Source organism: Malus domestica, chromosome 02 (genome assembly GCF_042453785.1).
Source record: "Malus domestica chromosome 02, GDT2T_hap1".
In the NCBI taxonomy this organism is placed as follows: domain Eukaryota; kingdom Viridiplantae; phylum Streptophyta; class Magnoliopsida; order Rosales; family Rosaceae; genus Malus; species Malus domestica.
The window spans coordinates 35,281,609-35,292,182 of NC_091662.1; the positions used below are offsets into that span (position 1 = coordinate 35,281,609).

Genomic DNA, 10,574 nt, shown 5'->3' on the forward strand with positions numbered 1-10,574 from the left:
TCACAGAATTTTCGTTTCTTCTTCTTCCCATACCATTTTCAAAACCATTCCAGATCCTTTCCAAAGCCAAGCAACACAAAGGCTTCCATATTTAAGGTAAGTTTACAAACTTAAATTTATATTATTGTAATTTATACAACAACAAATAAATTTGTGTGGACTCGTATGTTAATTTTTTTAAGTAATTAATACTTGCATGTTAATTTTTGTAAGTAATTAAGTAATGTTAACAATTACATGTTAATTTTTTAAGTAATTAAGTAATGTTGTATAATTATTCCCTAGGATAATTTTAATATGTTTAATGTTATTTATTATTTTATTTTCCTTACCATTTTCAAAGTCATTCCAGATCCATTCCAAAGCTTGAACACAAAGGCTTCCATATTTAAGGTAAGTTTACAAACTTAAATTTATATTATTGTAATTTATACAACAACAAATAAATTTGTGTGGACTCGTATGTTAATCTTTTTAAGTAATTAATACTTGCATGTTAATTTTTGTAAGTAATTAAGTAATGTTAATGTTAATTGTTTTAAGTAATTAAGTAATGTTGTATAATTATTCCCTAGGATAATTTTAATATGTTTAATATTATTTATTATTTTATTTCCCTTACCATCTTCATTATCAAATTGGATTATTATTCATTAATATTAGGTTTTTTTATTATCAAATTGGATTATTATTCTTTAATATTAGATTTTTTTATTATCAAATTGGATTATTATTCATTAATATTAGGTTTTTTTATTATCAAATTGGATTATTATTCTTTTATATTAGGAAATTTTTTTATCAAATTGGTGGATTATTCATTAAATTGGATTATTATTATCAAATTGGATTATTATTCATCACCATGTTTTATATTAGGATTATTTTTTTATCAAATTGGTGGATTATTCATTAAATTGGATTATTATCAAATTGGATTATTATTCATCACCATGTTTTATATTAGGATTATTTTTTTATCAAATTGGTGGATTATTCATTAAATCGGATTATTATCAAATTGGATTATTATTCATCACCATGTTTTATTTTAGGATTATTTTTTTTTATCAAATTGGTGGATTATTCATTAAATTGGATTATTATCAAATTGGATTATTATTATCAAATTGGATTATTATTCATCACCATGTTTTATATTAGGATTATTTTTTTATCAAATTGGTGGATTATTCATTAAATTGGATTATTATCAAATTGGATTATTATTCATCACCATGTTTTATTTTAGGATTATTTTTTTTATCAAATTGGTGGATTATTCATTAAATTAGATTATTATCAAATTGGATTATTATTATCAAATTGGATTATTATTCATCACCATGTTTTATTTTAGGATTATTTTTTTTATCAAATTGGTGGATTATTCATTAAATTGGATTATTATCAAATTGGATTATTATTATCAAATTGGATTATTATTCATCACCATGTTTTATATTAGGATTATTTTTTTATCAAATTGGTGGATTATTCATTAAATTGGATTATTATCAAATTGGATTATTATTATCAAATTGGATTATTATTTATCACCATGTTTTATATTAGGATTATTTTTTTTATCAAATTGGTGGATTATTCATTAAATTGGATTATTATCAAATTGGATTATTATTCATTAAATTGGATTATTATTCATCACCATGTTTTATTTTAGGATTTTTTTTTATCAAATTGGATTATTATTATACAAATTGAATTATTATCAAATTGGATTATTATTCATTAATATTAGGTTTTATTATTCCATATTATTTGTATAATTACTTAAATTTTTACAATCATTTTCTTTACTTTGTATTTAATTCTTCTGTAGAATAACTTTATTATTTAGGTTCTCTTATTTTTATCAAAAAATAATTGTCTAATTTTCATGAAAAATAAATGTAGGTACGTTTAAGATGTCCAGTAAACATGATCCAGCTTGGGAACATGGAGACCCAATAGACGGAAACAAACATGGCACAATTTGCAAATATTGTGGTCGGGTAATGAAGAGTGGCGGAGTGACACGACTGAAGTATCATCTTAGTGGATTAGATCCATCAAAAAATGTCCAACGATGCGATAATGTCCCCCCAGAAGTGAAGGCATTCATCAGCACATTATTAAAAAATAAAAAACAGCAGAAGGAAAAGATAACACAGGGAATGGAAAATATTCGAGCTGGGCTACGGGGAGAAGTCTATGGCCAAGCGGTTGACAGTGATGATGATGACGATGAGGACGAATGTGATGATGACATGGGACCTGAAGAACGACGCAGTTTGAAACAAGCATTACGTGCTTCCAAACAGTCAGCATGGGAAAGAGAACACCTTCATAAAATTCCTAATAGGGGACAAGGTTCCGGGACAAGTGGTGGTGCACAAATGAGACGGGGAGGCAGTCTTAGAGAATCACAACCAACACCACCAATAGCCCCAAGTTTATATAAGTCATCCAACGCACGTCAAAAGAGTGTTTGGAGTTATTTCAAGGGAGGTAATGTGAAGGAGGGAATGGGGCGTCTAATTAGCAAGTTCTTTATCTATGAAAATGTCCCTGCTGCGAAGGCATCATCACATCATTTCAAAAATATGGTAGTGGGATGTCAACAGGCCGGTGTTGGAGTACAACCTCCCACTCCCTATGAGATAAGAAACAAATATTTGGATATGGAGTATAAAGACATTGGCGAGTATGTTAACAAGTTGAGGTCAAAGTGGGAAACTAATGGTTGCACAATCATGTGTGACGGATGGACCGGCCTGATCAGATTATCTATCATCAACTTCATGGTATACTCCAAGGGAAAGACAATTTTTTTGAAGTCTGTTGATGCTTCAGACCATATAAAGAATTACAAGTATATTTACAAATTATTGAGGGATGTAATCATGGAGGTGGGAGAGCATAATGTTGTCCAAGTCGTGACCGACAACGGTTCTGCATTTGTCAAAGCTGGAAAAAAGTTAATGAAGCATCATAATGTGTTTTGGACATCATGTGCAGCACATTGTATTGATCTTATGTTTGAGGCAATGGGGAAGAGAGAGAATGTTGCTACTGTGGTCAAAAGAGCTAGAACGATCACAAATTATATTTACAATCACGGTTGGTTGTTGGCAAAGATGCGTGAATTTTGCAGAGGAGAAATTATTCGTCCAGCTACCACTCGATTCGCCACCAACTATATTGCATTAAACAGCCTACTCAAGAAGAAAGCAGGGTTGAAGCAACTATTCACTAGTGACGATTGGGCCAACCACAATTTCAGCCGCTCAAATACAGGTCGTATGGTGGAAAGTATAATGCTTGATCATGCTTTTTGGAGTCAAACAGAACATGTGTGTCAAGTGTTTGAACCTCTTTACAAAGTTTTACGGATCGTTGACACAGAAGTGTATCCTACTATGGGGGCAGTATATGAGTTGATGCGTGTAGTGAAGGATGAATTGGAAAGAAAACATGGTGCAAGGTGGGTCGTAAAAATAATTGAAGACCGATGGTATAAAACATTATACCACGATTTGCATGCAGCAGGTATAAATTATGTCATAATTTGCAATTCATTTCTTTAGTTGCATAAGTATTATTTATTTTATTAGAGTATGTGTTTCTTTGAACAGCATATTATTTGAATCCCCGATACCAATACAGACCCGGTGTTGGAGATGATGGTAACCTTATACGTGATGTACATAATGTATACTCTAAATTAGACCCTGCATCACCAGCAGTTGGCCAATTTGGAAATGAGGTACACAATTACTTAAATTATAATAATTACTTTGTTGGATTAAACTAACACAATTTATTGTATTCAGCTAACATGGTTTAAAGATGCAAGAAGAACATTTGGAGAACCAACATCAGTTGCTTCTCGAACAAATATGTCTCCTAGTGAGTATAAACATATTTCACTATAAGTTTATAATAGAATTTGTTGGAGTTATTAGGCTTATCAACATTATTTTTCATTGTAGCTGAATGGTGGATCATGTATGGGACCGATGCACCAACTGTGAGAAAGTTAGCAATAAAAGTATTATCACAAACAGCTTCCTCATCTGTTTGTGAAAGAAATTGGAGCACATTTGCACTCATACACACAAAGCAAAGAAATAAGTTGGCTCATAGTAGCTTGGAAAAATTAGTTTATTGCTACTACAACATGAAGCTTCAAATTCGAGATAAGGAAGCAGAAATCGATCATGTCGACCGTGGTGACCCACTAGATGTGTTTGATATTGTTGGTGAAGATGATGATACGGAGGGTAACCAACTTTTTTAATGGATTAGACCTCTTCATTTAGATGATGATGAAGGCAACCCAGCTCCCAGAGTTGCTGAAGAAGCACGTAATGAAGGGATAAATGTAGAAAGAGTATTAGAGGAGGAGGTGGGATCTAGCAGCGCTGACTCTTTCGAAGAACTTTTGCACCCAAGACCAAGCAACACTGGAATTCCACCTTTTTCCAATCCTACACAACCACAACATCGTGCTGATACTAATGATAGCTCTAGTACAAGATCAGGAGACTCACCTACCACCGGAGGTGGGAATGATGAAGGACATAGTGGAGCTAGAGGTAGTGGAGCTGGAGGTAGTGGTGGTGGTGGTGGATATGGAAACTATTATGGACCACCACCTCCCGGATATATGAGCCCCTTCACTGGTGAGGCAAACTTCACGCATGCAACACAGGATGATGACCATGGCAGTAGGCGGGCAGGACCAGGAATTGGTGCCATAGGGAAGGACTATACTCGCAGAGAAAGAGGCAAAGGGATTTTGTCAAGTCAAGAAGATGACTCGTTATCTAGAACTTCAGACTCTGTTGGATTGGGAAGTAGTAACTATGGTTATACTCATAACCAACCATTTCCCTACCCTTCATATCCCATTCCTGTTGGGATGGAATCGAGCGACTCTTGGAAACAATCCCAGCCTCAATCTTCAAATGATTTTTCTTATGGACAACCTCAACCAATCTCAGATCCATATGGGTGGCATATTAACAATTACATGCAAAACTATTTTGGGGATTTATCATTTGATAACTACTCTTCACAATACACTCATTCTACACATAGAGATGATGAAGATAGTGACAAATTTGAACCTCATAGGAACTCTATGTGGTACTAAAGTGTAAAATATTGTACTAATTCATTATATATAAATGATTATGGTGTGTTTAGACTTCTTTCATTAATTACTACATATTTTCTACACTCATAATGTTTGTCAGATCGCTATATAATCAACTTGATAATGTTAAATCCATCATGCAATGCATTTCCTTCCAATTTTTTGTGATAAACTAATAGATAATTGACTAAATAAACATCCTACAAAGTTTCAATAAAAAATTTCAAGTTTTTCTTACAATTTCCGTGGTTTCCATATAATTTTTATCGATATCGATATTTTACCGATATTTCCATCGATATTTCCGTGTTTTCGGACTACCGATATTTCCGATATCACCGATATTTTCTTCCTTGCTCTCAATTTAATATAGACAACATGTTATCAACACTCTCTTGACGCTGCGCTAAAAATAATTTATTCGTCTTCAATCAAGGTAAATTGTTGTTTGACTCTATGAACTATTACCACATTTAAAATTGACCTCATGAATTAATTGTTTGAAAAATTAACCCATGAACCATTTGAAATTAGCCAATTAATCTTAGTTAGATTCAATAAATTTCATCCACCTTGTTGTCAAACAGACACTGAAACAACTTTACTCTCAAGAGTAAATCACGTGTTGATCACGTGCCAGTATTCAACGACATTGCTGCTTTCCTAACAAGGGAGAATGTTAGAAGTGAGAATACATGCCAAAACATTGCATGTAATATTTGATTGCTTTCCGAACAAGTAATTTCAGCCATCCAGATTGCCCTTTTGCTGAATGATTACGTTCAAGGGCCGGTTTAGGAATGCTTATGCACTAAGTACTAAACACTGTTCATCGGCATTCACTTGATATATATATATATTACATCACAACAAAACTGAAAACTACTGCAATCAGACAAGTTCAACCATTTTCACTTGCATTGGTGATCGGATGGGAACTTGACCGAAGTTTAAAACATCGACCCCTCGGCAAGAGAAGTGGTGACACCTCATAAACCAAGTACTCCATGGTTACCTTCTTCCACAATTGCTTGTAAGCGAAGACATAAGCCCGGTCATGCAGTATTTTACTTGTTCCAGCTGTCGTTTTACACTTGTTTGTAGATGAGGACATATGCCTGGTTATGCAATACTTTACCAGTCCCAATTGCCGTGACCGAAGCATCATCAAAGCGTAGCCACTGACCATTGGCATAGAGAGCATCAGTTGTATAATGCCCCTTTGACGGCTCTCTCCCGTGATGAGTTATTGTAGCAACGAGTTTGTATTTTCGACCCTACATAAACAAAGCACAAGACAAAAAATAAGCACCAAAAGTAATATTTGAAACCTGGCTACTACATTGCAAACCGCAATTGAAAACACCAAGACTTGCTACAACTAGGCCATAGGGAAAATTCAGTATTTCTTATCTTCTTTTCCTCGGGTGAGGTTTAGAGTTATCATAATGTTTAGTTGTTTACAGATGTGACTGATTTCTGAAGCCCCAACTCTGATCATAAAATGCCAGAAGGTGAAGTAAAGTAAAGAATACACACACTATGACAGCTACGCACAGGTCGTTCATCAAGAAGAACTAAGGGTCACAGATAGAAGTTAACAAAAAAAAGTTTGATTAGATATAATAGAGCATCACCTCAGTATTTGGAGAAAGAAGCAATTCACGGCCCAACACCAATTCAAGTGGAAAATTCACAGGCTTATGCAGCTTAGTGCTTCCTTGACTTCCATAACCAAAACGCATCAAGTGCAATATCATTATCTTTGAAAGTGTCTTTATCTTTATGGATTTGCTCGCAGTCACAATACCGGCCTGAAAAGCATTAATATACACCAAAGTCAAAACAAAACTTTAACTGTATGAAACCAAAGTATGTTCAAAGTTAATACTTAATACTGATACAAAGCCTAAGCTGGGGCACTTATATAGCATCTCAGTTGCATTACCTTTAAATTCAAACAATTTTACGCTGGGTAGAAGTATACATCAGAAATTAAAATATGGAAATGAGAGTATACCTTCCCAGCTGCTGATGTTCGATACCCCTCAAGAGTTTCTGGTGCAGAATACAACTTAAGTGCATCTTCAATGGTACGAACAGCATCAGGGTAAATATCAAGGTGGAGCAATAAATATGGCTGAACAGTAGCAGAAGCTTTATTTCCTGCTCAACAAAAACCAAATGAACACATAAACTCCAGATAGAATCAACAGTGAGTGGCAAAAAACTACAGAGCGAACCAAAATACAATTAATTCAACTCAGCTAGCAAATCGTATGCTGGCCGCTGATCTCAGAAACATTTTAAACTACATTTCCAATAATGAATTCCATTACACTCGTACACATCATCTAGACTGCCAAATACTGCATCTAACTTTTTAACTACAGAAAGAACCATGAATTCCTGCTAAAACTCATCCATCTTAGATAAATAAATCTTAAGCTTCAGTTCATAAGCACATAGGAAATATGGTTAATAATCTTGAGAATCAGAAAGACATACTGTTCAAGCTGTATTTAAGTTTAAATTTTCAAACAATAAAAACATGTTAATCAACTGTAATTGTTTACCTATTTGAATTATGAAGAAAAATTTTAGGACTCTTAGCCTCAGAATGCAAGTGTGAACGGAAAGAATTCTATAACACAAAGATATATCTATTATCTGACAAAGCTTCCAGCAAAGCTTTATAAACTTAAAACGGTGATAATAATAATAACGCAATTGCCACACCTCTTGCCTTCACCACACTTCTCAATTGTCCTCCAAAAATATCACTCAATTCTGAAGGAACAAAACTCTGTGTCCTGGTTACGGCAGATGTATTCTTCGGGCCAACTGTTTCCCATTCATCATCTTCTGGTGAAGATATAAGAGATGATTTGCGCCCGTTAATGCTGGGGGATTGTCCTTCAAGCTTAAGTAATTCATCATGCATCTGATCCATGATAAAGCTAAGGAACTCCTGAGCATCCTCTTGTCTGAAAAACACCAACAGTTTCAAAAGGAAACTTAAAACAAATCAAAAGTGGAATATATACATAATGGACACAGAAACATATGCCAGGCAGAAAATATTGACCAAGATCAGACACAAACCTTGGCCTGCCGGAGATGTTAGGCAGAACATCTGGAGTGAAATTTTTAAGAACGCCTTCAAACATGGCAGGGCTAAAAGGCCTACCAGTCTCGAGAACACTTACATCTCTGTCCTTCGAACTTGAACCACTAGGCATGTCAAATTCAGACACGAACTCTGCAAATGCACTCAATGTCGGATAGCCAACCTAACAAACTCAAGTTTAAATGTCCAACATATCAGTCAAAGTGATAAGCCAGAAAGGGAACAAGGGTTAGGCAAGGTAGCTACTCATTTCTGAGATCCGTATTATTCAGTGCACATAAATTTTGTCAGTGTTATAGAAATTCTCCTCAAACCAAAAACGCAAATAATTGAACAAACAGATAATCTAAAAAATGAGGAAGGAACCTTAGGTACTTCAAGAGTTCTCAATTCCTGCAGAAGCTGAACAAAAGGAGAGCAGGATAGAAGAGCCTGCAGGGTTGCATTTAGAAAGCACAGATTCCCTGAATTGATTAGACCACGAGGCAATAAGCTTTTAGAAACTGTAACAGGCGCATTTGAACTCTTCTGTAGTTCCCCCTTAATCTTAGAAACAGACAAGTCATCAACACTGCCATTCTGCTCTCTATTCTGCAATTCCAGACTTGAAAATTGATTGGAGAGACCACCTTCCTCCTTGGATAAAGGCAAGGAAGTTAAGTTAACATTATCAGTTGTCACCTCTTTAACACCATTACTATGGGCAGAACAATTAACATAATTATCGGTACATCCATTCTCTGCCGGAGTTGCTGACGATGCAGGTAAATTACCATCTACTGCTTTTACAGCCTTAACTTCATCCTGCTTAAGTGAACTTAACGGCTGAAGTTTGGTGGGCGCCTTCAAAGAACTTTTCTGTCCGCTTGATTCGCCATTAAATTGAACCGAAGATTTTGCAGAAACAAAATTTATAGACCCAAACTGCAATACATTCTTCTCCACAGGCTTCTCAGCCTTGACAGGTGATTGCTTTACCAGCAACGACCTGGTCTCGTCTTCAGAGAATGACCCAAACACTAGTAACTGCAAACGAGGAATAACAAAATTCAGCAGGTTTTAGAGCATATGAAAGAGTAAATCGTATTCAAAATCACATTTTAACCTAGCAGTAAATCAGTACAACCTCTCGGGCTACCAGATGCTAACACAGAAATGATCAAAACAACTTTACTTCTGCATTATTACTCAAAACCAAACTCAGAGTCCAGTGAGATACAACAGCTTTTTTCGAAACGGAGTCGCCATTGCCATCACAATAAATTCTCAAAATTCATATGCATTTCATTATTACACTTAGGTAAAAAAACACCCAAAAAGTTCACATTCATGAACAAACTAACCATACCAATAAAAGTTCCATCAAAGCATAAAGTAATTCACAGCTACAATACCCAAATTTTCGATCTGCCTAACTACTAAACTTCACAAAACCAGTAAAAAGTCATCGAAATTATCCCCCTCGAACGAAAATCACAACGAAAATACAAACTTGCCAAATGTGAAAGAGAGAAAACCCACCTTAGAATCACTCATTTCGTGCGCAGAACCGAATTGGAAACCCCAGAAACGCCCAAAGAAAAGCAGGAAATTTGTGTGTGAGAAGATTGAGAGCGAGGAACAAGTATGCCGAAAACGTCAGAACCGGAACCAAGAATTAGGGTTTTGTGAGGCCCTGAACGAGCAGAGGAGAAGAGAAGGACGTCGACTGAAGACATGAAATGAGAGGGAAATGGAGATTGGTGAAGGGAGAGAGCATTTAACGAAGAAACCCTCTTCAAGAACCTGCTCAACAAACCCTAACATCGACTGCAGAGAGGAAGGGATAGAGAGAGAGAGATGCTTGGGTTTAGAGGAGGAATTGGAGAGTTGTTTGTTTTGCTGTGAAACTTAGCAAAGGATTTAATATTTTAAAAAAGTTATAATTATTTATATTATGATATTTAGTGTATCTAATTATATTTTTGTTATTTTGAAAATTGTCTCGAGAACTTGTTGGGCGGCGGCAGGCTGCCTATTTCCGCTTGTGCCTGATTTTATGAGAAACATTTTTATTGATGAGGCCTTTTGTTAGAAGGGAAATCAAGATTTTCACACACCGTTTTTAGTTTTTACATATCTTATTCATTTTTGTTTATTTATTTTTGTTGTTTTATTTAATTTAATGACTATAAATTAATAAGGGCGTGTAAGAGAAGGTGTCACATCCCGTCCTGGGTTTCACCACATCCCATATTGTCCGCTTTGGGCCCTGACCACACCCTCACGGTTTTATTTCTG

The 10,574-nt window shown here is 35.0% G+C and overlaps 1 protein-coding gene across 1 annotated transcript; it reads right to left on the reverse strand.

Annotated features, from left to right (window-relative positions):
* Nucleotides 1-5,850: 5,850 nt before the first annotated feature.
* Nucleotides 5,851-10,198, reverse strand: LOC114822153 (ubiquitin carboxyl-terminal hydrolase 24-like). Its single transcript, XM_029096321.2, has 7 exons — nucleotides 9,816-10,198; nucleotides 8,661-9,320; nucleotides 8,270-8,457; nucleotides 7,904-8,151; nucleotides 7,185-7,330; nucleotides 6,802-6,978; nucleotides 5,851-6,441 (listed from the first exon to the last, which is right to left on the reverse strand). Exons 1-7 carry the CDS (start codon nucleotides 9,828-9,830, stop codon nucleotides 6,253-6,255), a joined length of 1,623 nt encoding a protein of 540 aa, XP_028952154.1. The 5' UTR covers nucleotides 9,831-10,198; the 3' UTR covers nucleotides 5,851-6,252.
* Nucleotides 10,199-10,574: the final 376 nt, after the last annotated feature.

Coding starts and splice junctions, on each gene's coding strand:
- LOC114822153 (XM_029096321.2), bottom strand. Junction 8,152..8,269: donor AACATCTCCGGCAGGCCAAG/GTTTGTGTCTGA, acceptor GGTGTTTTTCAG/ACAAGAGGATGCTCAGGAGT. Junction 6,442..6,801: donor TTCTTTCTCCAAATACTGAG/GTGATGCTCTAT, acceptor TTGTTTATGTAG/GGTCGAAAATACAAACTCGT.